The sequence below is a fragment of the Lissotriton helveticus genome, chromosome 1_2 (assembly GCF_964261635.1).
Source record: "Lissotriton helveticus chromosome 1_2, aLisHel1.1, whole genome shotgun sequence".
NCBI lineage: Eukaryota > Metazoa > Chordata > Amphibia > Caudata > Salamandridae > Lissotriton > Lissotriton helveticus.
This window is the reverse complement of record NC_136058.1, coordinates 374,959,768-374,987,417: the sequence shown is the minus strand read 5'-3', so window position 1 is coordinate 374,987,417 and position 27,650 is coordinate 374,959,768. Positions and strand designations below refer to the sequence as shown.

General features: G+C 47.7%; 1 protein-coding gene across 1 annotated transcript in view; it reads right to left on the bottom strand.

Annotated features, from left to right (window-relative positions):
- The window catches only part of LOC144804102 (uncharacterized), a 149,432-nt gene extending 123,622 nt beyond the window's left edge, over positions 1-25,810 (bottom strand). Inside the window, exons 1-2 of the mRNA XM_078671897.1 lie at positions 24,031-25,810; positions 18,763-18,767 (exon numbers count right to left, since the gene is read on the bottom strand). Of these exons, the coding sequence (XP_078528023.1) occupies positions 18,763-18,767; positions 24,031-25,810 (1,785 nt within the window). The remainder of the gene's footprint in view (positions 1-18,762; positions 18,768-24,030) is intronic.
- Positions 25,811-27,650: the final 1,840 nt, after the last annotated feature.

The window sequence follows — 27,650 nt, the reverse complement described above, 5'->3', positions numbered from 1 at the left end:
TTCGACCTGGTTCCCAGGGAGGAGCTATGGAAGGTTCTGCTGGATTTGGGGTTGCCCACGCATATTCTTTCTCTTTTGGTAAAACTACATGCTGGCAATTTTGCGCAGGTTCGTTGGGGTACAAAGGGTGAAAAAAACTGATAGGATCCCCGTGGAAAGGGGCGTCCGTCAGGGATGCGCGTTAGCCCCCACCCTGTTTTCTCTTTATGTAAACGGCGTGGTTGAAGATCTGCTGAGAAATCCCTCGGACGCTCCATCCCTGGCAGGCAAACGGATCCCAACACTGCTTTTTGCAGACGATACTCTTCTTATCTCAAAGTCCCCTATGGGTCTTCAGAGCCTTTTGAACAGCTTTCAGGAGTTTTGTCTGTTGAGGGGGTTGGTAATCAACACCGACAAAACCAAGTTTTTGGTTATGAATCCCCCGAAGAAACTCGGTCGACCTCCGGCTCTGAATTCCGAGCCATTGGAGAGGGTCTCCGAGTTTGATTACATGGGTATTCGCCTTAATGATTCCCTCACCTGGAACCCGCACATCAAAAAAATGCTTCTGGGCCACAAAAGGGTGGGAGGCACCTTACTTAAGGAACAACGTTCCTCCACAAGTAAACCCATAGCCCCAGTTGTGAAAATATATAAAGCCAGAGTGGTCAGTGCCGCCCTACATGGGGCAGAGCTGTGGATCACCTGCAACCTGGACGTACTAGCTAAATCGGAGAGCAAATTTTTGAAAGATCTGATGGCTCTCCCATGGTGCACACCAACAGTACCAGTGCTATTGGATCTAGGTTGCAGATCTATCAGGGACCAAGCGCAACTTCGCCCCCTGCTCCTCTGGGCACGACTATGGCAGGTGCCCGAACTAGCCTCCTATGCGGAAGCACTATCAGAGGTTATGGCTACGGCAGGCTGGTCCAGGATCAAATGGTTGAGGGATGTCAAATGGTTACTGGTGGAGATAGGGATACCAGACGCATGGGCATCGAGAACAGCCCCACCTAAAGCTACGATTAAAAAGTTGTACTGGAACTGGGTCTCCGCTAAATTACACTTAGATTCACGACATTGCAAATCTACTGTAGCTTTTGTGAGGATCAAAGAGGTGGTGGCTTATGAACCCTATTTAGATATTATTTCCACCCCCTTTGATCGCACTTTGTATTTCAAGTTTCGAGTAGGGATTCTTCCAGTAGGTGAGGTAGTCGCCCGCTGGAAACGGCCCTACCAATTATCCCCGTTCTGTGCATCCTGTCCCACCCGAGTACAGTCGGTAGCCCACATCTTTTTTGAATGTCCGGACTATCGCGCACCCAGGATCCGTTGGTTAAAACCCTTATGAAGACTCTTAGGCACCTGTCAGCATATAGTGGCAATGCGTATTTTAATGTTTGACACATTTACCGTGATTGTTTGTGCTGTGTCAAAAAATTTTAAATGGTCTTGGTTGATTCGTACAAGAAGGCTTTCTTTGTCAATTTAATTCGGTTTTAACTGTTTTAAATACTTCCTTCTTTGTTTAAATCAAATGTATGTATTTAGAATGTGATCAATATTTATGCTGTATTTTGTATTGTTGCACAAGCTTTTATGGTATTTTTATATCGAAATAAAGCCTATCAATCAATCAGTATTACCCTTTGTTCTTCATGGTGCCCCCGCTAGCTTTCTGAGACTTATGGACACCCTCCTGAAAATCCACTCGGGATATTCGTCGGCCTATCTGGACGATATTGTTGTGTTCAGCAGAACATGGGAAGAACATTGACCCCACCTTTCGGCCATTTTTACTGAACTGAGGGAGGCCAATCTTCACATCAACGCTAAGAAATCTAAGTTTGCCTTCCAGAAGGTTAAATACCTAGGGTACTTGTTGGGAAAGAGGCTCATCGAGCCACAATCAGAGAAGGTGAGGGCCATCCAAGACACTCCCTTTCCCACTACAAAAAAAGAGATGAGGGCTTTCCTTGGTCGTGTTGGGTACTATAGGCGGTTCATCTCCCTGTTTCCCAAACAGCTGCCCCTCTTACTAACCTACTCAAAAAGTCCACCACGGCTAGTCGCATCAAAAAGACCTCTGAACAAGAAATTCACGCCTTCAGGGCTTTGAAGACTTCTTTGACTACATCACCTGTGTTCCTCACTCTGAATTTTCAAAGACCATTCATCCTTCAGACAGACGCTTCAGGGGTAAGGATAGGAGCTGTTCTTTCTCAACTGGATAGTGAGGGGTTGGAACGTCCTATTCTGTATATCAGTAGAAAACTTCCCCAGAGAAACAGCGTATCCCACCAAAGGGAAGGAGTGTCTAGCCCTAAAGTGTAGTTTAGAAAAGCTCAGATACTACCTAGAAGGAAGATGTTTTATACTATATACCGACCATGCCCCCCTTACCTGGCTTCAGAGATAAAGGGTACTAATGATAGGGTCCTTCACTGGTTTTTGACGCTACAACCTTTCCACTTTGAGGTGCGTCACTGTAAAGGCACGAACAAGGTAATGCGGATTACCTGTCCCAGTCTCCTCTTTCCCCCGATCGGGGAAACCCAAGGGGGGTTGTATGTCATGAGTCCGACAACGAACTGCAGACACTACTGCCCTATGACACAGACAGTGTATTTACGGCCGTCGTGTCCCCCTCTGTGCAGGCAGGTCTGGAGCTCTTTAAGGATCCTCAAGGCGAATCTGCGGAGGCGTGGCCTGTGACATCACCCAAAACTGACCTATTGGAGGAGCAGGAGAGCAAAACAAGAGGGCCGAGCCTTAGGATGAGGGCGGAACCGGAAGATCCCCGAGAGGAGTTTGTGCATGGACCAGCAGAGAGGACGAAAGCCAAGTACTGGAGAAGACCGCAGGAGATCCCGGTGGGAAGGACGCCGTCTCCAGCGTCTTCGCTGCTCGCGAGGAGCTCCAGTCGGGAGGACAACAGAGCTACGCGCTGCCCAGCCACTCTCTAAGGAGAGGGTGGCTTGCTAAGGTACGGGCGACCTTACAAGGGTTTGGGGCACGGGACACCCCCCATGCCGCACGGCCTGCCAGCTGATGCGGTGACCCTCGCTCCTGCTCCCTCCCTCTCTCCCCGCTGCTGATTTTTGTGCCTCGCTAGTTCGTAGTGCTGCCCTCATTCGGTGCCTCGTAATTGCTTCCTCCTTATTCTTTTCCTTTTAATTCTTCTGATCCCGTTAGTATTTTCCCCTGGTGTGACCCCCCCGCTTCCCGCCGCTGCTCCCTCGTGGCCCCGCCCCCTTTCCTTTCTGTTACCAGATTGGCCGCCCCGCTCCCAGCTGCTCCTCCCTCCCACTTGGCCTCATATGTAGCCCGCGCGGCGCAAGCTAGAGTGTCCTGACCCCATGACACCTCCCACGCCGCACGGCCTGCCAGCTGACCCGGTGACCCTCGCTGCTGCTCGCTTCCTCTCTCCCCACTGCTGATTTTTGTGCCTCGCTAGTTCGTAGTGCTGCCCTCATTCTGTGCCTCGTAATTGCTTCCTCCTTATTCTTTTCCTTTTAATTCTTCTGAGCCCGTTAGTATTTTCCCCTGGTGTGCCCCCCCGCTTCCCGCCGCTGCTCCCTCGCGGCCCCGCCCCTTTTCCTTTCTGTCACCCGATTGGCCGCCCTGCTCCAGCCTCCCAGCTGCTCCTCCCTCCCACTTTGCCTCATATGGAGCCCGCGCGTATGCGCAGCATTCACGCGCAGCGAACGCGCCGATTGCGCGCCAAAGGCAAGCCCGTCTGCGCCTGGACCGCGCCCTGCACGCCGCCACCCTCCACGTACTCAACGCCGGCCGAAACACCGCCTGCCACCAAGCCACCCCGAGGCGCACCCACGAACCCTTCACCTGCCAAGCCTGCCGATTCACCTGCCTCCGAACCAAAACCGCACCCGCCAAACCGAGCACCACCAACAACCACCTCAAGTGCATCCTGCTCAACATCCGCTCCATCCACAGGCACCCCGTGGAACTCTGTAACCTCCTCGACACAACCTCACCAGACGTCGCCTTCCTCACGGAAACCTGGACGAACGCCTCCTCAGCCCCCGACATCGCCATAGCCATCCCGGACGGCTACAAGATCACCCGGAGGAACCGCATCAACCAAACCGGAGGAGGCATCGCCATCGTCCACAGAAACACCATCCGCATCACGACCAACTCTGACGACACCCTCACCGCCGCCGAACACCTTCACTTCCAGATCCACACCGACCCCAAGACCACCCTCAGAGGCACTCTCATCTACAGACCTCCGGGACCACGCACACAATTCAGCGAAGCCATCGCAGACTTTGTCAGCCCGCACGCCCTCACCTCCTCTGACTACATCCTCCTAGGGGACCTCAACTTCCATCTAGAGAACAACAAGGACTGCAACACCGCCGCCCTGCTGGACAACCTCGCCAACCTCAGACTCAAGCAACTGGTGAACACCCCTACCCACTACGCCGGCCACACGCTTGACCCCATCTTCTCCTCCAGCAAGCACATCTCCTTCAGCCACTCCACCGGACTACACTGGACAGACCACAGCTGCGTCCAATTCAACTTCAGGAGAACCACGACCCACCACCACCTACAAACAGGCTCCCCGCAGAAGCTGGACCAAGATTACCGCCGACCAGCTCTCCACCGCCCTCAGCCAGAACCCACCCACCAACACAACGGACCCCGACGAAGCAGCCCGCAACCTCACACAGTGGCTCGCCGACTGCGCCGATGAACTCGCACCACTGAAGAACCCTCCCAGCAGACCCGGCAGCAGGAAAGCCTCGTGGTTTACCACCGACCTGAAAAACTCCAAGAAAACCTGCCGCACCCTCGAGAAAGCCTGGCGCCACGACCAGACAACAGAACACATGACCGCCCTCAAGAACGCCACCCGCAAACACCACCAGCTGATCCGCACCACCAAGAAAGACTGGACAACAACACCCACAACAGCAAGGAGCTCTTCAGCATCGTCAAAGAGCTCTCAAATCCCAGCGCCTGCAACACCGACATCACTCCCTCGCAAGACCTCTGTGACTCTCTCACCTCGTTCTTCCACCGCAAGATCGCCAACATTCACAACAGCTTCGGCGCACAAACCACGCACCCAACCGCCGAACCAACGCCCCCAACCGCCACACTCTGCACATGGACCCCTGTCAGCACCGAAGACACCACCCACATGATGAACACCATCCACTCCGGCTCCCCCACCGACCCCTGCCCACACCACATCTTCAGCAAAGCCGACTCCATCATCGCACCCCAACTCCGGAACATCATCAACAGCTCCTTCGCATCCGCCACCTTCCCGGAGAGCTGGAAACATGCCGAGCTGAGCGCCCTCCTCAAGAAACCCACCGCGGACCCCGCGGACCCCACGGACCTGAAGAACTTCCGCTCCATCTCGCTCCTCCCCTTTCCAGCCAAAGTCATTGAAAATACCGTCAACAGACAACTCTCCGCCTTCCTCGAGACCAACGGATCCCTCGACCCCTCACAGTCCGGTTTCCGAGCAAACCACAGCACCGAGACCGCCCTCATCGCAGCCACCGACGACATCAGGTCCCTGCTCGACAATGGGGAAACGGCTGCCCTCATCCTCCTGGACCTCTCAGCAGCCTTCGACACCGTCTGCCACCGCACCCTGATACAGCGCCTCAGCAACACCGGAATCCAAAGCGGCCCTGGAGTGGATCATCTCGTTCCTCGCCGGAAGAACCCAGAGAGTCCGCCTCCCCCCGTTCCGTTCCGCGGCCACCGAAGTCATCTGCGGCGTTCCGCAAGGATCCTCACTCAGCCCCACCCTCTTCAATGTCTACATGACCCCCTCGCCGCCATCGCACGCCAACACAACCTCAACATCATCTCCTACGCCGACGACACCCAGCTGATCCTCTCCCTCACCAACGACCCCGCTACCGCCAAAGCCAACCTCCAGCAAGGTATGAAAGACGTCGCAGAATGGATGAAGATAAGCCGTCTGAAACTGAACTCAGACAAGACGGAAGTCCTCATCCTCGGACCATCTCCCTCCGCGTGGGACGACTCCTGGTGGCCCCCTGCCCTGGGCAGCGCGCCCAAACCAACGGACCACGCACGCAACCTGGGCTTCATCCTGGACTCCTCCCTCACGATGACCAAGCAAGTGAACGCAGTCTCATCATCCTGCTTCAACACCCTGCGCATGCTCCGAAAGATCTTCCGATGGATCCCCATAGAAACCAGGAAGACGGTCACCCAGGCCCTCGTCACCAGCCGCCTGGACTACGGGAACACCCTCTACGCTGGAACCACAGCCAAACTCCAGAAAAGACCCCAGCACATTCAGAACGCCTCAGCATGACTCATCCTGGACATCCCTCGCCGCAGCCACATCTCTGCCCACCTGAAAGACTTGCACTGGCTCCCCGTTAACAAGAGGATCACGTTCAGACTCCTCACCCACGCACACAAGGCTCTCCACGACATGGGCCCGAAGTACCTCAACAGCCACCTCACATTCTACTCACCCAACCGCCAGCTCCAATCCACCAGCCTCGCCCTCGCCTCCATCCCAAGAATTCGAAATCCACAGTCGGAGGAAGGTCATTCCCCTACCTGGAGCCAAGACATGAAACTCCCTCCCCACTCACCTACGGCTGACCCTGGATCACCTCTCCTTCAGGAAACAACTCAAGACCTGGCTGTTCGAGCAGTAGCGACCCCCCCCCCCCCCTCAGCGCCTCGAGACCCTCACGGGTGAGTAGCGCGCTATACAAATTCCTGTGATTGATTGAGAGGGAGGGCTACATAAAGGGGAGGGGAGGTCACGACGAGGTTCACCTGGGTGACAGACTAGCGGTGCAAACATCCCTCACTCCTGTTCCTTAAAATATGGAAGTAGTGACTTCCTAACCACTGACCCGACGTTTTTTTTTCTCTTCTTTCTTTATTCATGTCTGGGCTGCCCCCTGATCTGAGACTGAACTCCAGGGAGAAACCGACAACAGGAGCGAACTCCTCCTGTATTGAAAATTGTTGGTACCAAAGGAACCAGCCCTCCCATATGGAAACCTCCTCTTTTCTGTTTTCTCTTTTTCTTTCAATTCGGGTGCTTAAACCAAATAAAAGAAGACTGGAACTCTATTATAGTAGTTTGTTTTTGCCTTCCATACGGATAGCGGCCCATATATCTGACACCTGAATACCAAGATAAACATGGGTGTGCATAATCTGTATTGGTACTGTGAGCAAATAATGTGCTAATAGAATACACAAGTACCTAGTGGATGCACAATTGGACTATTGTATACTATGGAGAAATAGGCACATAAGCCTGAAACTTTATGCATATTTTTTTTCAGTTGAGATGCGGCCCTTTGTGTGTTTGGTGGGGGCAGGGTGTGTGTGGGGGAGTTTGTATGTATAGAAAGAGCCAAAGAAGCTGTGTGGAAGAAATATAAACAGATGTTATGACTTGCTAAATTGTATGAAACACTCCATGGATTCAATAATTAGTTGGTTCCATCAAAAGGATTTGATGGTATATTTGGATTCCAATATATCTCCTTCTGTAAGATTAAAAGAAAAGGTGAACTCTATTCAAATTTCAAATGCTGTGTTGGCTTAAGCCTAATCCTTTGCCCAGAGTTTTGTATAGTGACGACTGTTCCTCTTAAGGTAAAAGATGACATGGCTCTTTAAATAGAATATCTACTGTCTAATGGATTAATTGAGGAAGTAGAACGTTCTGAGTGACTGCTTCCAGTTTTGATGGCAAAAAAGGCTAATGGAGAAGAAAGGCTTTAGGTGGATCTGAGGGAATTGAACAAGTGTGTGATAGTCGATCACTACCCTTTGCCAAACATCACTGAGATGCTAAGTTGGTTGGGGGAAGCTAAACACTTCTCTTTCCCTGACTTTACTTTAGCCTACCATCAAATTAGATTACATCCATTGTAACTAGATTTTACATCCATCATCATGCCTATCGGAACCATTAAGTATGTGAGGATGCCATTTGGTTTAAATTCTGCTTCATCTATTTTCCAAAGGGCATGGAAGGTGTTTTGAGAAGCGTTAAAGAGGTAAGAATTTGTAATGATGATTTGCAAGTCTTAAGTAATGTTCTTCGAGAACATGATGAGCGGTTGAAGGAAGTACTTCGTAGATTGGATGGCTATGGTTTGATTTTGAAACTTGAGAAGTGCAAATTCAGTGTATCCTCAATCGAATATTTGATTCATTATAACTCTTCTAAAGTAATTGAACACAATAATGACTTAGTGAGCGACATTTACAAAATGCCCACTCCTTCAAAAAGAGACAAGTTGGTGACATTTCTGTGAATGACTGAGTATTATGGGAATTTTGGGGCTAACTTTGCTGAGAAAAGCAAAAATATGAGGAACTTGTTAAAAAAAAAGGGGGGGGTTTGGGATTCCGATTGTGAAGAGGGGTTTGAGTGTTTGAAGTTGTGTCTGAGAAATGTGAGCTTTGCATCTGGTCGGAAAAACCACCCTAATGATGGATGCCAGCTCCAAAGGTTTGGGAGCTGTTCTTATGTAATCTTTTGGTGGTGTAAAAAGAATAATTTTGTTTATCTCTAGGAGTTTGAAAGATGCTGAAACAAATTACTCTGTTATAGAGAAGAAGGCTGTAGCTATCTATTGGGCTGTAAGAAAGCCACTTAGATTTTGAGGGAAAGTGTGTTTAAAATCAAAACTGTTCACAAACCTTTAAAGGAGGTATTTACAATTAAAGGAATTGATGCCATAGCGTGCAGAATTTGTAAGAGGGTGGTGGCGCTTTAAGAATTTGATTTTTTTTTTAAACATGTTTATTAAATATTTATCAGCATTCCATTCATTACATCATATCACTCCACATTATACTTGTGTACATTGTATTCCTTAAATAGAAGAATTTGAGTTTAATGCGGTTTATGTGCCTGGTGTGAAGAACACATTAGCAGATTCTTTTTCAAGGGTGTGTTGATGACGAAGTGGAGAATGTTGAGGACATTTTTGATGGCGAGTCTTCTGATGAAGAATTAAAGGTGTGTGAAGCTACAGTAGGTGTAATTTCAGTAGAGGAATGGTTGATGGAAGCTGAGAATGACAACGTTTTACAAAAAGTGTTTTCTCTAATGAATCCAGAGTAGCCTACTAGGAGTATGTGTGATGAACATTTGAAGTTTTGAGAATGTTAAGGATAAACTTTCGATGAAGGATGGTGTTTTGATGAGAGGTATATGCCTGATTCCACCAATGGTTTTGAGAATCTTCATAGTCACTTGGAATTTCAAAGACCAAGGAACGTGCACATTTTGCTTACTGGTGGTCATGGATGGACTTGATGATAGAAAAGATGGTAATAGATTGTAGGGAATGTCTGAGTAGTGATAAGATTTTAACATGTAGAATGGAAACAATCGCTTTGCTTAAATTGCCATCTGGGCCGTGGGAGGATATTGCTTTAAATATTGTTGGTCCTGCTCGGAAAGGAAATGTGGTTCAGTACATCTTGAGTTGTATAGACATGTAAGTGCAGGTAAGTGATTGGATTAGGGTGAAACTACCTGCTATGAGCAAGGGTACTTCTACATTTAGTGAAACAATGAAGGTATTAAGAAATGCTATAAGAACTGAAGATCACAGAGTATGGAACGTGGGCAGAATTGCCAGATGTAATGCTCTTATCAGTTATACTAGTGAATCTGATGGTGAAATAAAGTCATCAGAATTTGCTGTAAGAAGAAAAAGTGGAAATTTATCAACGTGCTAGGTAGGATTCCTCGATCAAGAGTTCGGAGCTGTAACGGAGTTCCAGGATGTGTAAACAACCATACTATTTGAGTGACTATATTCAATGACAATTGTTGTTTTGGATTTACTATTTTAGTGTCTTTAGATTTGATGTAACAGTGATATATGGACTTTCTGTTAGATTAGCTGATTATTGGACTCTGTGTTGTCTTGTTTTATTTACATATCCTTTTAGTAAAAGGGGGGGGGTCGCATCCTGGGGTTCCTTGTGTGTGTGTTTGTGGAACCTCACAGAGGTTGGGATGGGTTGGTGTGGAATGTGATGGGAGGACGAGGTAGTTGGAGGAGCGGTTAGAGCTGGGGCTGGGTACGGTCTGTTCAGGTTCCCTCTTCTGCCTGTGATCTTTCTTTATAGCAGATACCTTTTGCTTTGCCTGGTTAAACCACAGTGTGTGACTCTAATGATCCCTCATTCTTCTGAAGAACAGTCTTGTACTAGGCCTAGCTATAACAGTGTGAAGACCAGTCAGTTAGTTATGATCCCTAAAGTTTCAGAAGAAATGCATTGTGCTCAACCGCGAAATGACACAGTGTATGGCTCAGTGACTCTCTTTAATGATCCCTCACACTATGGAAAAAACTCCTTGTGCTCAACCTATTAGACAGTGTGAAGCTCGGTGACTATCATTAATGATCCCTCACTCTTCTGAAGAAAAGTATTTTGCTTGGTCTGGCTATCACTCAAGTGCACCTCTCAGGCTTTCATGAATGTTTCTTCACTCTTCTGAAGAGATGCATTGTGCTGGTGTGGCATTCAAGCTGCTTGCCGCCCAGTGACTTTCATTAATGATCCCTCTCTCTGCTGAAAAGAAGTCTCATGCGTGACCTGGCTATCACACAATGCGTGTATTGTACTGCAACATGTATCACATACTATTCCTAGTGAGAAAAGTGTGCCCAGACATGGGTCCCCTGCTCATTATGCCACCGGATTCAAACTAGCCTAGCTGATATGGGGTTATACCCCAAAACCGGTCCCAGGATGCTTGTTTTCCAATCCAGGGATGACTTAGCCAGGCAGTTCGGGCTGGACTGTTCGCATGGAGAGCAGGGTCAAGACTGATTTGCATATGACTGGGCGCAAACTGGAATGACGTGGCAAGCAAAAAATGATGGATTTAACCCAGATCTGTGTCTTGGGGTGAATGTTTGATTTGTTCAGCATTCCGTCCATCATCTGCTCTTTTTGCATTTGTGCTCGACCTGGTAATCTGTTCTACATTGAACATAGTGAAATGCAGGTTTGGTCTAGAGGTTCGACTGCTGGCTTTGCCGACCCCAGTATTACTGTGAACATGGCAATTAGTTAACACAAAAATATGTGATTTCGAGCACATCCACTGTCTGTGCCACAATTTCTAAATGTGTAATGTAAATGTATAGAATTGTATAAAAATATGAAATGTAAAACTAACTCTAGTGTATGCTCTGTAGAAGTGCCCCATTACCTCTTCCCAGCTCACTTCCCCATCACATCCTGATTTGTGGGATGTCACACAAAATACTCTTCTTTGTACAACACATTTTGCTTAAGATACTTCAGTTGCAATAAAAAGTGTTTTCTGTAACATATTACACACCGCTTTGGAGCTAGGTTTGTATCATATAAACTAAATAAACTTAGACAGTAGTTCTCTTTATCTATCCCATGTCATATGGTCAGTTCGCAGACCAGCAGTTCAGGTGATTATTTTCTCTGGCTGCTCTCATGGGTGCAGTGGGATGTTTTAGAGTTACCATCACAGTAGAGATAACACAAGGTTTCTCCCTGGGAAAGGTTCTTCCGCTTAGTATAATATTGCATTAAGTTGGGTTTATATTTCTTTCTGAAGGTGGTGTAGAATAGAAAAAGTGAGATAACCTTAAATATTTTTTTTCGAAATTCTTTTTGTTCATGTTTCAAGTATAACTTGGCATCTCTCCATGGTGTCTTTATTAAGATAAGCCGGCATTGGCTCCATGTGAATTTCTGTTGGCATCAGTGTGTCCAAAGTAATTCTAGGAGGTCTCGAACATACTAGATGTTCTCTATGCTTAGCAGGATTACGGGTGTAGGAAGTGTTGCTGGACTGCTTAGTGGCATCCAACACTGTCGAACATCCACTCCTCTGCTCCACCATTGCCTTGTTTTGAATGTCTTTCTCTTTCCCAGGTGGCTAATTCTAGACATTTTCACTCCATCTCTTTCAGTCAAATATTCTATTATCTTTGATGTCTTATGAATCTTCCTCATTACTATGGTACCAAGGCCCTTTCTTAATATCAGTGTGCTTTCATATGGTTCTGGTATTTCCATCCATTGGAAATGTATTCTGCGGATTTATATGGGGTGCAAGCCAGCCGCCTCGAGTCTCCAGATGGACCGAAGACTTAGACTGGTGTATGTTTAGGGAGAAGTCTCTGTATGTAGCCAGGGGGTGTCCGGGGAAATGGGGGAAGGTCTGGGGGGGCTTGGAACAGCCACCGTGGAGAGATTTGTGAACCACCGGCGCCACGAGCGTAATCGGAAGCGCTAGAATCCCTATGATCCTATTAAAACAAAGAAGCTGCCTCTGAAGCGCCTCGATTTCTTTAAAATTGGAGACTGGCACTGGGTCCATTGAATTCTGTAGTGCATACAGGAATCGAGGTAAGGCCATCATCTTAAACAGCGCCGCCCTGCCAAGCAACGACAGCGGAAGAGCTCTCCAGCGCTCCACATTTTTCTTAAACCGGCTCAAAGGGGAGCCCAAGTTATTTGTATACCTCAACTTCGGGTCAAGCGTTATATAGATACCCAGATATTTAAATCCTACTGGTTCAATCTGAATGGGGCACGACTGCGGAATTACTGAAGGTTTGCCCGCAAGAACAAAAAGCACCGACTTCGACCAATTTATAGCCAATCTGGAGTATCTACCAAATATGGCAAGCACACCCAGGAAACTAATCAAAGACACTCTGGGATTGGAAAGATAAAGCAGAATATCATCGGTGTACAATGAAATTTTATCCTCCCAGTCTGGTGTCCACCGCAAGCCTCGTACCGACCGATCCCTCCTGACCCATGCCGCCAGCGGCTCCAATGCCAGTGCGAAGAGTAGCGGGGACAGCGGGCATCCCTGTCTCGTGCCCCTCTCCAGTGAAAAATCATTAGATCTACAGTTATTAACTACCACTCTGGCAGTGGATTAGCGTATAATAGTCGCACCCATCCAATAAACTCCCCTCCAAAACCCAGCTTCGCCAGAACCGCAAACATGATTCCATTCAACCCGATCAAATGCCATAGCGGAGTCCAAAGACACCAGGACCGCCGGCTCCTGTATCTTCGAGGAACCCCCAAGAATCCCATGCAGCCTCCGCAAGTTCAAAGCCGTGTTACGGCGCGGCATGAAGCCAGACTGATCGTGGTGTATCAGAGTTGTGACTACCTTGACCAATCTGGTAGCAAGCAGTTTTGCCAAGATTTTGGGCTCTGCATTAAGGAGTGAAATGGGCCTATATGAAGAGCATTGTGTCCTGGGCTTACCTGCTTTATGAATAACCACTATATTCGCCACACACTGGTCGTATGGGAGCTGACCCTTCTCTTTACTCTCCAGGAACATGAATCGGATATATGGAGCGAACTTCTGAGCATTCAACTTATACAACTCTATCGGTATCCCGTTGGGACCAGTCGCCTTACCGGACTTTACCCCTCTAATTGCCTGCGCTACTTCATCGTCCGTGAAGGGGGAGTCTAAATAGTGCCTATCCTATTCAGATAACCCCGGCATGACAATATCCTTAATCATTTCACTGTTCTCAGCTTCTGTGAACCCTCTACCAGCGGTGTATACACCCTTGTAATACTCGGAAAATGTGTCGGCCACCGCCTGTGGGTCTGTAACTGTATCTGAATCTGTTCCCTCTATCTCAGGCACCAGCCTAGACGCCCATTCCTCATGTTCAAGCCACACAATCAATTTGCCGGCTTTGTCTCCATGTTCATATATTCGGCTCTGTATGGCGTCGTTTTGAGCTATCGGCCTATCTCTGGCTAAGTATTTGTATTCATCCTGTCTTAACTTCAAAAGGTGGAGGTCCTCCGGCGTTGATGATCTGGCCACCCTCTCCTCTTATATAACCACTTCTGCCTCCATCTTGGTCACCTCAGCCTGACGTTTGCTCTTCTTCCCCGCTACCAAAGATAGCAACTACTTTGTACGCTTCCCAAAGGGTCTGCGCTGAGTTGACAGTTCCCACATTCTCCCGAAAATAGCGGTCTGACATCTGAATAACCTCCTTCTTAATGGCCGGATCTTTTAGTTGCCATGCACTAATAGGAGCTACTTTGCCAGCCGCCGGCCGTCCGAATGCGAGCTGCAACCACAGTGGAGTATGATCAGATATACCTCTACCAAGATACCGTGCCTCTTGAACAGTGGCTGCCATAGCTGCCAGTAGCAATATGTAATCCAACCTGAACAAACTATTGTGTGCAGCTGATATGTGGGTAAAGTGTGTCCGCATTTGGTTACGTACTCACCAGCTATCTACCAGTCCCAATGTCTCAAGAAAGTTTGAGAGCCATCTCTGCGATGGTTGAAGTACACGTGGCGGGTTTCTGTCGGCCTCTCCATCAAGCACCGCATTAAATTCACCCCCCAACACCAAAAGGCCCAGGGGCAAAGTAAGAAACACAGTACTCAGGTCTCGAAAAGTATCCGACTGAAGACCAGGCGGTACATATATTGACAAAAAGGTGACAGTCCTCCCACACATTTGCCCCAAAACACCTACATATCTACCCCTCTGATCCAACCATGTAGCCTGTATTGCCATAGGAAAGGAATTTTTCACCAAAATTCCCACCCCCCTGGACCCTGTTGTAAACCCGACATGCGCCACCAACTTATAATCCTCTTTATGGAGGGCCATGCAGCGATTGCCCACAAGGTGCGTCTCCTGCAATAGTGCCACATCTGGGGTGTGCCTTCTAATAAGATGATTTACTATCCCTCTCTTAATTCTGTCTCCCAGACCATTCACATTCCAGCTTAGCACCTTCATCCCTGATCCCCGACTAACTTGCGACATCCGACCCACACAATACACCTCTAGCTACAACATTCTCACCTGATGCAAAAAGAAACGAGGAAAGAAAAACACACCATAAAATCATATCACTATCTCCTAACAAAAGAGAAGAAAAAGAAAGAAAACAATAACTATGCAACAACTTTCCCGTCCCTCCTCCCCCCACCCTGCACCCCTGCTCGCAGCTTCCGCCAACCCCCAACTTGCAGTGTGCCCGTCGCCCCATACTCTAACTAATCAACTATCTAAAGGTAGATCTGAGGAGGATGTCAGAACCCCGTAACCCCGCCCCCATCCTCAGGATGTCATAACTTGCATCTATCATAACTCACATTCTCAAGGAGCATACCAATAGAAAAGTCCCATGTGTGGCACCCCCTCCCCCAAATCTATATGTCTCGAACTACGGCAGTACACATCATTCCTGTTCCTGCGAGCCATCTCCATCCTCACCACTCTGTCCCTGGGGCACCCCCCAGGGGGGGAGTCTCTCCAACCAGTCCGAAGCAATTTCTGGATTGTCAAAGAACCAGACCTTTCCTTCAACCTCAACCCGCAACTTGGCCGGAAACATCATGGCATTTTTCAAGCCTCTGTCGGAGTCTTCTCTTAACGCCGGGGAAACTCTGACACTGCCTCTGGACCGCCTGAGTGAAATCTGGAAAGAATGTGAGGGTGGAATTTTCATATTTCAGGGGGCCTCCCGATCTGGAGGCCTGCAGGATAGCGTCTCTGTCCCTGAAATTAAGCACCCTTGCAATCATTGGACGAGGTGGGGCCCCAGGCCTCGGTCTTCCCCCTGGGACTCTGTGCGCCCGCTCTACCGTGAAGAAATTCCCCAACCCTTTCGGCTTCAGATGATTAAGGATAATGTCTTCCACAGAGAGGTCAGGGGTCAGGCCCTCGGCCTCCTCCGGAACACCAATGATGCGTACATTATTCCTCCTGGCCCTTCCTTCGTATTCATCCAGCTATTGGCTCGTTAGGTGGAGTAGTGTGGCTCACTGGTTAGTGGAGTAGTGTGGCTCACTGGTTAGAGGCGGCAGGCCTGAGAGCAGAAGTCAGCCCGGGACCAGGGTTCAATTCCCGACGCGGCAGGGTCGTGGACCTTGGTCAGCGGACTCGATAATTCTCGCTTCGGTGCTTACTCTAATCAGGGTTTCCACTCGGCAACTCTGGGCATTAGCTTGCCTCATCTCCACAACGGCCCCACCAATTCCGGGGATGCCTGGCTCCACCTTGGGGACTCCCATCAAGGGACCATCCCACAGGGAAAGCCAGGACGGGTTCCCCAGAGTTATACAGCGCTGGGACGCCCCGTTGCTGGGGCAGCTGTGCGCTTTACAAGTATACTACATTTACATTTACATTTACATTTATAGGTCACTAGAGGCTTTAAGATTCCGTACCTCCTGCTGCAGCTGCGATACATCATCTGTCAGGCTCGCAGTTTTGATATCCAACGACTTCACTTTCTTACTTGTTTTGGTGAGATCGGCTCGGATAAGGTTGACCTCAATGGTCACAGTGTCTAACTTGTGGTCCAGTGACTCCATCTTCTACCCAAGAGAAGTCTTAACCCCATCGATGGCTGCCATCACATCTAGCAGTGTGGGTTCCGATGCAGGGCCTGCAGACTCTCCACTCCCGTCCTGTATTCTCCCCGACCCGGGAGGCGAGCCCCTGGGCTGCGTATATCGGTCCAACTTGTTGGCTTGGATGTAGCGAGACCCCTTAGTTGACCTGGACTGTTGTTTCTTAGCCTCGGGTTTAGTCACCATTTTAATTCTCCACTCGGACAACACTGGGCCTATAGCCACTGTGGCCACGCCAATACTACACTAGGCAACTAGTATGTCCGAGCTTCCACTGGCCCGATCGGTCGAGTCTCTCTCCTGCAGATAATCCAGGCCACCCGCACCCGCCACAGGTAGAAACAATTAGCCCCACCTCCGGGGGTCTCCTCCACCACTGCAGACCTAGACTTCCCAGCTCACCGTGTCAAGTACCTGTACTCGCACCGCGCGTCGTTTCTCTTTCTGCTCCTCAGTTTCAAGCCAGTACACGTCGAAGACAGTTCCTCCATTCCACCTTTGGCCCCCTCACTGAATATCCACTGTGTGACACGTGCGCTCCTGTGGGGATCACTTAGTTGGAGTCTCCCCCCTTTCTGCTCATCATATTGTCTATGCCGCCAACTGTCCCCATCTCGCCGCGCAAGAGTGTGTCCTCTCCTCTCCCCTTCACTCTGCACCCCGTCCACCAGGCTACCGCCTCCCAGGGCAGGCGCCCACCTGTGGTATTCGCTCTGCGCTCGAATAGCGCACTTCTCTGGCTTCTTTCCTTGGGGGGGAGGGAGGGGAAAGGGGGCCGGTCAGTATCTCTCGCAAGTTGCAAATGCAGTGTCCTCACCGTGAGGGGCAGGCAATGTTGAGCTAAGAGTCCATGTTGTCGGTCAGGGCTCTAAATTGCGGCGCTGAACTCCGGTGTCACTGCACGACACTCGACACTCACCGTGGGTCTCGGGGCGCAGCCATACAGCATCTCTGCCCCATTCAAAAGTCGCCCGGACTGCCTGGGATTCCCAATGCTCTCCTACACGCTCCAGGCAGAAGTCGGGGGTGGGGGGAAGCCCCCACACCTCCCCCGTCGCGCGCCTCAAGCTGCACTCCAGACGCGATCAGGTTTCCTCCGCTCCGGGGCCCAACCAGCGACTTCGGGTCACTGCCCCAGCTGTTGTTCTGTCTGGGACCAGCCACCTCCACCACTCGGGACCCCGGCTCCAATAATCCACTGGGCCCAAATTTCAGGATCGAGCCGCTTCGGCCCGACCTCGCAGCGGGACCAGAGCAGCGTCTAAGCGCTCCACTCCCCCTCTGCCAGCCGATGCCCAACACAGCGCCTCAGGATAAGTGTCAGGATTGATAGACGAGGCGCGGGTCCCATGGAGCTACTGGCCTACGCGGCCATCTTGGATGCTTGCGTAGCTCCTCCCCCTCCCTTTCCTCTTTTGATCTTTGCTAATTTTAACTGTTCTGCGCATTCCTTATAGTGTCACAATGCCTGTTTAGGTGCAAGTGCGCTTTAAAAGAATAAATACAAATGTGCAGAGAGCTGAGCTAATTAAGGGGAAAACATCCTTCTATCGATTGGTCTATATGTGTTTGTCTTTTTCTACTTTTCTGCTCATCTGGTTGTCTATCATCTGCTCTTTATCACCTGGTATTTTTAATGCCCCACATAATTTACACTGTAGCATTTTCTGGAATTCCTATATTAAACAGACCTTTGCTACTACAGGTTTGAGCCTGCCTACGTCAACACATGGGTCAGTATCTATCAATGATGATAAATGTAACTACTTACAAAATGTATTTGACCTTTCAGTTTATTTCAATTCTAAACAATTCATTTGTAGGATATTTAGCTTCCCTAAAAAACGGAAAAGTTAAATGGACGGTTAACACAGAATTGCTTCTTTCTTTCAGTGCTGGTAAAAAAAAAAACTTTTACAGTGACAGTGCTGTACTCAGAGCATTAATCAGCCCACATGACAAGCGCGCCCTTGCAGGCCCATCCGTGATCCAGTTATAAATGATTTTATGTCAGGACATGAGCAGAGGGTAAAGCATTTCTTTATTCGCTTTATTACACAGCTGATGCCTTTAAAGAACATCATTAATAAAAGTAAAAAACATTCAACCACATCTATGAGCAACCTCTGGGACCCATAGAAACAGTCATTGTACGGCCTCTTGTATAGATATCGGTGCCTTCCCTCCGTTATCCTCTATCTTCCACCGCAGCAACCAGTGCTGTTTGTTGTGGAGGGAGGCAAGCGGCACCACTTCCTGGTTGCTCCATCTGAGGCGGCCATCTTCGGTGGGTTGACGCGCTAGTCTCCCACTCCGCCTAACCTCTTTAGCCCGCATCTGTCCGCGCAGCGGTGACGCGCAGCGGTAGCGCCGTAGACGCGCCGAAGAGGCGCCAAAGAGAAGCCAGTCTGCGCCAGTCCGCGTCCAGACGCTTCCTGCTGACTGGTGCCTGGCCTTGCTCGTCATGGTAGGCTCTCTATTGTCTTATGACGCAATATCCCTTCATGCCCTCCGTTCGTCCCTCAAATCGATATGTGACCACACTTTTCTTCCTTCCCACACTGATTATGTTTGTACAAATTGTAACTGGCGCCCCTCCGTCCCTCCTACCTGCTCGTCACCTCCCACTCAGGAATGGAAAATGTTTCTCTTAAATTGTAGGTCCGTCTGCAAACATCACACTGAGCTTCACTCTCTGATTGAAGATCTTAAACCTCATGCACTCTTTTTAACGGAAACGTGGCTCCATATGGACAATGACCCAGCTATTGTCTGGGCCATTCCCCAAGGATTCACGTTAAAGAGACTAGATCGCCAGACTGGGAGAGGTGGAGGAGTGGCCATTGTCTATCGTGACAGCTATAAATGCCGAATCACTCCTACAACCTCGCCAACCTGCAAAAGTTTACACTTTTCACTCGATCTCTCCCCCACCACTACCTTCTCTGGCATCCTAGCCTACCGTCCTCCTGGTGCTCTTAACAAGTTCATTAGTAACATCACGGATCTTGCTGCAAGTATCGTGTTATCCTCACCCAACTTTACTTTGTTGGGTGATCTCAACCTGCACCTAGACGACCCCCACGATACCGCAGCTAACACCCTTTGTTCCAATCTTCAAGCGCTGGACTTACATCAAAAGGGGTTTCATGTAACTCACAATAGAGGCCACTTACTGGACCACATTTACAGCAACATTGATGATCTTATAGCCAAACCCCCTGTTCCGCTACCCTGGACGGATCATTTTTTGATACCCTTCACCTGGCGTGCCAATCCCTCTCCCTCCATCTGCGGCCTCGTTAAGCATCGAGGTAGGAAGTGGTCCTCACTCCCCCTCTCTACTTGGGAAGCTGCCCTAGTCAAAGACATACCCGGGAAGACGCTGAACTCCAACACAGCAGCCAACAACTTTGATGATTGGATCTCTTCCACACTCGACACGGTCCTCCCTGTACAGGCTAGTAACCCTATGAAAAGATCTAAAGCTGCCCCATGGTATACCCCCACCCTCAAGGTCATGAAATTAACCTGTCGTAAACACGAAAGAGCCTGGAGACAGGACTATTCCAAAGCTAGGAAGGATGAATATAGAGCTGCTATTAGGCTCTATAAACAGGAGATAAAGACGACACAAGCTTCCTTTTATTGCAGCAAAATCAATGAAGCCGTTAATGCTCCAAGGGAAATTTTTAGAATCGTCAAAACACTTATTTCTCCCCCCACGGAACTCCCCTCTGCTGATGGTGCCCAAAATCGCTGCAATGAACTAGCTGTTTTCTTCTCTGAAAAAATACAGACTATATATTCTTCTTTTGGGGACGCCAACAATGATTTGGAACTTCCTACTCCCTCCACTTCTGGTGCCCCTGTCCTGTGTACGCTTGACACAATTCCATCTTTAGACATTCCGGCCCTAGACAGACTTATCCCCAAAGTTACCTCAGGTTCCCCTAATGACCCAGCACCCCCTCAGACCCTCATTAAGGCAATGGACATAATTCGCCCGGTCATATTGGACGTTCTCAACACCTCCATCTCCTCAAAAACCGTACCTCCCTCCTGGAAGTGCGCGATGGTGAGGGACCTGTTGAAGAAGCCCAACCTTGACCAGTCCAATTTGGCGAATTATCGTCCTATTTCCCTGCTCCCTTGGCTGAGTAAACTGCTCGAGAGGCACGTGAATAACATCTTGATGAACTATTTGGAGTCAAATGGCCTTCTACGTGCCTCCCAGACTGGGTTTCGGCCCTCACACGGGACCGAAACAGCCCTCCTAGCGGTAAGAGAGGAAGCAAGAGCAGTGTTAGACCAGGGTGGCAAAGTCGCCATTATTTTGTTAGACCTCAGCGCCGCGTTCGACACGGTTAACCATGTCATGCTATTATAACGACTGGCAGACATGGGCGTGTCGGGCCCGGCGCTGGACTGGCTGACATCCTTCCTGGCTGACCGTTTCTTCCAGGTCTTTGAGGGCGAGGCAGTGTCATCCAAACATCCTCTCAGGTGTGGGGTTCCTCAGGGCTCATCCCTGAGCCCCACCCTGTTCAATGCCTACATGGAACATCTAGACAGGATTGTCCATCCCTTCGGTGTGCGTATTGTCACCTACGCGGACGATACCCAACTGGTGGTCTCCTTAGACCATTCAGAGGTATCGTCCAACACCCTAGGCCCCTGTCTAGAGGCTGTTGCCAGATGGATGCAATCCTCCCGTCTAAAACTTAACGGGGAGAAGACAGATGTCATCTTACTGGGTAACCCCTCTCCCTCTGTCTTTGCATCCATCTGGCCACCATGTCTGGGCCCGCCTCCTGCTCCCAAGCCCCAAATAAAAAGCTTGGGAATTTGGCTTGACACTGCCTTGAACTTCTCAGCCCAAGCCACAAAGATCGCAGCCACCTGTTTCGGCCTGATGAGGATGCTGCGGAAGGTGCTCCCTCTGCTTCCATTTCAGGCAAGGAGGATACTAGTCCAGGCTCTCATACTATCTCGCCTGGACTACGGGAATGTCCTCTATATGGGAGCCCCCGCCTTTGTCATTCAGAAGCTCCAAGTCACCCAAAACAGTGCGGCTCGCTTGCTTTACAATCTCCCTCGCTGGCAGTCAGCAAGGACTGCCTTAAAGGAACTTCACTGGCTCCCCATAGCGGCCAGAGTACAATTCAAGGCTATGTGTACCCTACACAAAGCCTTTCACCATCTTGGTCCTGCAATCTTACAGCCCCTGATCACCCCCTATGTTCCGTCACGTTCCCTTCGATCCAGCACCCTCCAGCTGGCCTCCTCCATTAGAGTGAGGAAAGCCCGCTGGGGAGGCTGTTCCTTTTCACATACCGCGGCTAAGCTCTGGAACACCCTTCCCCTATCCCTCAGAGGAACTACCAATCATCTCTCCTTCAGGAAAGCCCTGAAAACTCACCTGTTTGCCAAATCCTGCTGATCTGCCCGAGCCCGCACTAAGTATTTTTTTAGTCATAAGCGCTACGAGGCCTCCGGGTAGATGGCGCTATACAAGTGCAGTTTCAATTCAATTATCTTAATTGCTAATCAGCTAAGTAGTTTTTTTTCTTAACTCCTATTCACACTGCCAACTGTAATTCTTATTCTTTATTAAGAGTTAGCACCACTTATATCTCTATTTGATTGCCCGCGTGGTAGGCAACTTGCCAAAGTGCATTTATTTATCTCCCTGCGAGGACTTTAGGTGGCATTGTTTGGCGCTGTTAAAGGACCTGTTAGGCGTGCCGCGGTTTGTCAGGGAAGCCATGCGTGCTTCCTTAGGCATGCGACACATGTATGGGAACATTGTAAAAAACAGAATTCTGTCAGCAAAAATTAGGACTGTCTCGCATTTCACTTCACTTTCCTTTTTTATGTGTGTTTATTTAAGCATACTCTGTAGTGCCAGTGTTCTACAAAAGAAAAAACACATTTTTAGAATAAATGTTTTTAATTTTCCTCCAATATACTTTACATTCAAAAATTGACTTATAATGACACACAGTGTTCCATTACATACATTTTAAATATTTGCACATTATCCTAAACAAAAATGGTGCATGGTGAGGGCGCAAGTTATAGTTACTTGACATAACTATAACCAGTGAATTTCTGAGTTTATTTTTTAGTTTACAATGTTACATTGTTAATGAACATTTCACTGAAGTATAACGTTACTTATTCCTTTGCTTTTTCCAGTGAAATTCTAGATTTTTTTTAATGTAAAGTAAAATGTTATTACCATACGTAAAGCCAACCCCTGCCATGGGGAGCCAACAGGGGTTGGCAGAGGCTTCCAACCCCATGCTGTGCAAAGCCACAAGGCCCTCCTCACCGACCCTAATGTATCTCTGTGGATCCCATCTCTGGAGGCCTTTCTATGTTATTGGTAGGTGCACCAAATTAAAAATAATACTAAAAATGTGTGAGAAGCCACACGGCCCTCCTCCGTGAGCCTTCATAGGCCCTGGCGACCCCAACCCTTGGGGCCCAAATGGGCACCCTCAGTTCACCCCAACATCTTATTTGTGGGTGTCCAGGGTTGGCACTGTGGATCCCACCTGTAGCCCTGGGCTTCCCGGGGCCCGAGAAGACTCGAAGAGTGGGCCACACACACCCTCCCCAAAATATACATTTATTGTCACCCACGGCCCACCTGTTTTTTTGTAAATTGCCACAGATCCGCAAATTTGTGGCAAAGTTAATAAAAAAAGTTTCTGGCCCTAGACCGGGGCCCCACCAACAGCCCAACAAGGTCAAGGTATCCCTGCTCTCCCCCTTGTCTTTTTTTTACCTTCTTTTCTGAGGATTCAGGACTAGGCCCTGAATCCTAGATAGCTTCCCCCACTTCCTGGTTGATGTGGCAGCCAATTAAATCTCAGCTTGAGAGCTGTTATAGCCGTGGAGGCCCCATGTCCATAGATATGCAATGTTTTTCAACATTCATTGCTCAAAAACTACCAAACGGATTTACACCTAATCACAAAAAAACATTTTTTTCTGGACAAAGATTAAGCTTTCTGTCAAATTTGTTGTAAATCCATTCAGTGGTTTGGGCTGTAGCGGTGTCTAAAGTTCTTATAGGAAAATGCATATTTCTCCGCTCCTGCTTGACATATCACCCAAAACTTTCCATGCACAAACTAGTCAAAAAGTAGCACTTTTTTGGAACGTTTCTTGGAGATTCGTCAAACAGCGATAAAGTTATCAGCAACACAAAAAGGCACTGAATGGAAATATGATCCTAACTATAACTACCCAATGGCAACCGCAACATGTATATATATGAAAATATGTATATATGTGTGTGTGTATATACATATATACACACACACATATATATATATATACATACATGCTATGCATTTGTTAGTGACACTTTAAGTTGTAAATACTGAACTACGCTCATCCCACATGCACTCAATGTTTTATTGTTTTTTTTACTGTGTGTTATTTGATGACACTTTAGGGCAGGTGACTGAGTAAAGTACTTGTCGCATTCGGCAAACTTGTTTTTTCTCCTATGTGCGTTAATTGATGTCTTGTTAGTTCAGATGATAAACTAAATATCCATTTACATTCTCCGCATTTGTATGATTTTTCTCCAGTGTGTACTCTTTGATGGACCCTTAGTCGTGATAAAAATTGGAAACTCTTCCCACATTCACTGCACCAATGTGGTTTCTCCCATGCATGTGTTTGCTGATAATGCTCTAGGACTGAGGACTGACTAAAGTTCTTTCCACATTCACGGTACCTATAAGGTTTTTCACCTGTGTGTCTTCGCTCGTGGTTCTGTAAGTTTGATGAATGACTAAAGCTCTTCCCACATTCACTGCACCTGTAGGGCTTTTCACCCGTATGTGTTCGCTGATGAACTTTTAAGTTTGATAAATCACTGACACTCTTACCACATTCACTACACCTGTATGGTTTTTCACCAGTGTGCGTTCTCTGATGGATTTTTAGGACTGATGAGTGTCTAAAGCTCTTCCCACATTCAATGCAATTGTATGGTCTTTCCCCTGTGTGTGTACGCTGATGTGTCTGTAAGACCGACGGGTGACTAAAACTCCTCCCACAGTCCATGCACCCATGAGGTTTTTCCCCTGTGTGTGTTCGCTGATGGAACTTGAGGTTTGAAAATTGGTTAAAGCTCATATCACATTCACTGCACCTGTGGGGTTTTTCTCCTCTGTGCGTTTGCTGATGGCACTTAAGGGTGGATAAGCCAGTAAAACTCTTCCCGCATTCGCTGCACCTGTGAGGTTTTTCCCCTGTGTGTATTCGCTGATGGCTCTTTAGATCTGATGAGAAACGAAAGCTCCTCTTACATTCATTGCACCTGTGAGGTTTTAGCCCAGTATGTGTTCGCTGGTGGGTATGTAAGGCTGAAGGCAAACTAAAGCTTCTTGTACACTCGCTGCATTCATATGGTTTTTCCCCAGTGTGTGTTCGCAAATGGACACTCCGGTCCGATGGATGATAAAACCTCTTCCAGCATTCAGTGCATTTGAATATTTTTTCTTCTGTGTGTTTTCGCTGATGGCTCATTAGAGCTCCTGCGTGATAGAAGCTCTTCCCACATTCATTGCAACTGTGAGTTTTTTCTCCTGTGTGTATTTGTTTATGGCGCTTCAGATTTGATGATCGATTAAAACTCTTCCCACATTCACTGCACATGTGAGGTTTTGTCTCTATGTGTGTTCGTTGATGGCTATGTAGCACTGAAAAGTGACCAAAGCTTTTACCACATTCACTACACATGTAAGGCTTTTCTGCTGTGTGTTTTTGTTGATGGCGTTTGAGGTGTGATGACTGATTGAAGGTTTTCCCACATTTACTGCATTTGTATGGTTTTTCCCCAGTGTGTGTTCGCTGATGGACCCTTAGATTTGATAAATCATTGAAACCCTTCCCACATTCAGCACATTTGTATGGTTTTTCCTGAGCATGTGTTCGCTTATGCATACTCAAGCCCGATGCATGACGAAAGCTTCTCCCACATTCAATGCATTTGAAAGGTTTTTCTCCAGCTTCTTTTTGCTGATGGCTTGTTAGTGGTCCAGAACGATAAAAGGTCTTCCCACATTCAGGGTACTCATAGTTATTTTCTTCTTGGTGTATTTGTTGATGGCTCTTTAGTGTTGAGTATTCACTAGAATTACATCCACATTCAATGCACCAGTATGGCTTTTCCGCTGTGTGTGTTTGTCGGTGGTGCCTGGTTTGTGATGAGAAAGTGAAGGTCCTCTTATATTCGCTGCATGTATATGGTTTTTCTCTGTGTGTTAGTGTTTCCTGGCTGTTTACATGGTTGTGTGCTTCCCATGATTGAGTCTGTTGATGGGCTAACATTGTGGAGAGAGCACACAAGATAGGCACTGAGTGTGTGTGGATTCTAATTTAACAATGTGGATGCGTGTACTCTGAATGCTCATTAAACTCTTTCCACGCTCAGCATACAGTTGGATGGGGGTTCTGTTTTAAAGAGGGTTACCTTTTGTACTCATAAGCATGAAGAATGAGCTTTAGTTTGAGTCAGTCCAAGCAGGGACAGTGCTTGCTACTGTATGTAGCAGAACACCACTTTGCTCTTCCGTGCAGCTGTCTTTTCGGCATCTTTCTACTTTTCTCTGGTTGCTGCCACTTGGTGGTGAGGTAACCCTCTACTCCTTGATGGTCTGTTATCAATTCAAATAGAGAAAACCGCTGCAAATAGATTGCGCAATTATTGGGACAATGGTAGGTACTGGACACTCATTTAAACATGAAACGGTGTCTTGGGAACATAGCCTTGGCTTGAATTTTGATTGGTCTCTTTTTAGTCTTGTGGCACGTATGGCCCCTGCTCAGCTTCTTGCTATGCCTCTCACTTTGTTCGCAGGCTTGTCAGTCTCTTACTGCATTGTTTATCTGGATGCAGGAGGTTTTTTTCTGCCACGTCTAAGCATATTACTGACAGCTTTAAACATTATCTCCATTATTCACATCCCTATTCTGTATTTTGGAGTCCACTCTCTGTTGGATGTAAAGTGATTTGAGCACAGTAAATGCACCGGATATATAGACAAAAAAGAGAAAATGCAAACTTTTAATAAATGTCTCTTATGCAGTATGAAAACAGTAGATGTCATTAAGTTTATAACTGGTTATAAACTATATTCCTTTCTTGTAAACTTTCAACATTAGCAATGGGGTTTTCTTGCATTAAAAATAATACCTCAACAAAGCATTAACAAAACAACATACAAATACAACCAGAAGTCAAAATAGTTTCCTAACTTAAAAATATTTAGAACGGAAGAAGTAAAACCCAGCAGCAAAGTGACTATTCGTTTGCACCCCATTTCTTATGCCCATTAATTTACCAAACAGTAGGTGTCTACGGTATTGCTATGTTTGCATCTTCCAGGAACTCATCCTTAAAGAAATAAAAATAACTTTTGGGTAGCTTTAGGATGAATACCAAACAACCCTTGGCTGATGCCTTCCATACAACTAAAACAATCTTACAAACACACTGAACTGTACTCAGATGCCTAACTTCTGTGTAACGTTACATCTTTTTTTACTTCTAAAAAGATGGCAATTTACTATCCCAGCTAAAATTAAGTTACATAACTCATCCTGTCCTGCATGCTGGGCATGCTAAAACACGATCCTCATCATCATACTGACAGACAACAAGAGCCGAGGTGACAGAAGATCCACTGTTGAGACAACCACAAGACCACCTCTCATGATATTCAGACGCAAACTCAAACACGGCTTTTCCAACACCTGCACTGATGCATCTCTCACATTAACTATACAGGTGGTTTTTTAATTTCACCAGGGACTCCATTAATAAGGGACGTTGCAGCTTTACCTGGGTACTTTTAAACTTCTGTTTCTGACTATCGCACCAGGAAACCGGGGCTGCTGTGGGAATTCACAAGGGCATATTATCAAGGCCATTATCGCCGCTTTAGCGCTAGTTTTCTGCTGATAAAAGCAGCGATAATGTATCGCCCTTTCTTGCTAATATGGCCCTCGGTTCTTTTCACAATAAGCAGCAGATATATGTGTGCTGGCATCGCTTTGTCACTGGTTTCTCGTTTTTCTAGCACCGGGACACTCCTGGGATTAGCCGCATGCTCTACAAGTGCCCAGTAACATAACAATAGGAGGTACATTAGAGCGCCCTTATAAGGTG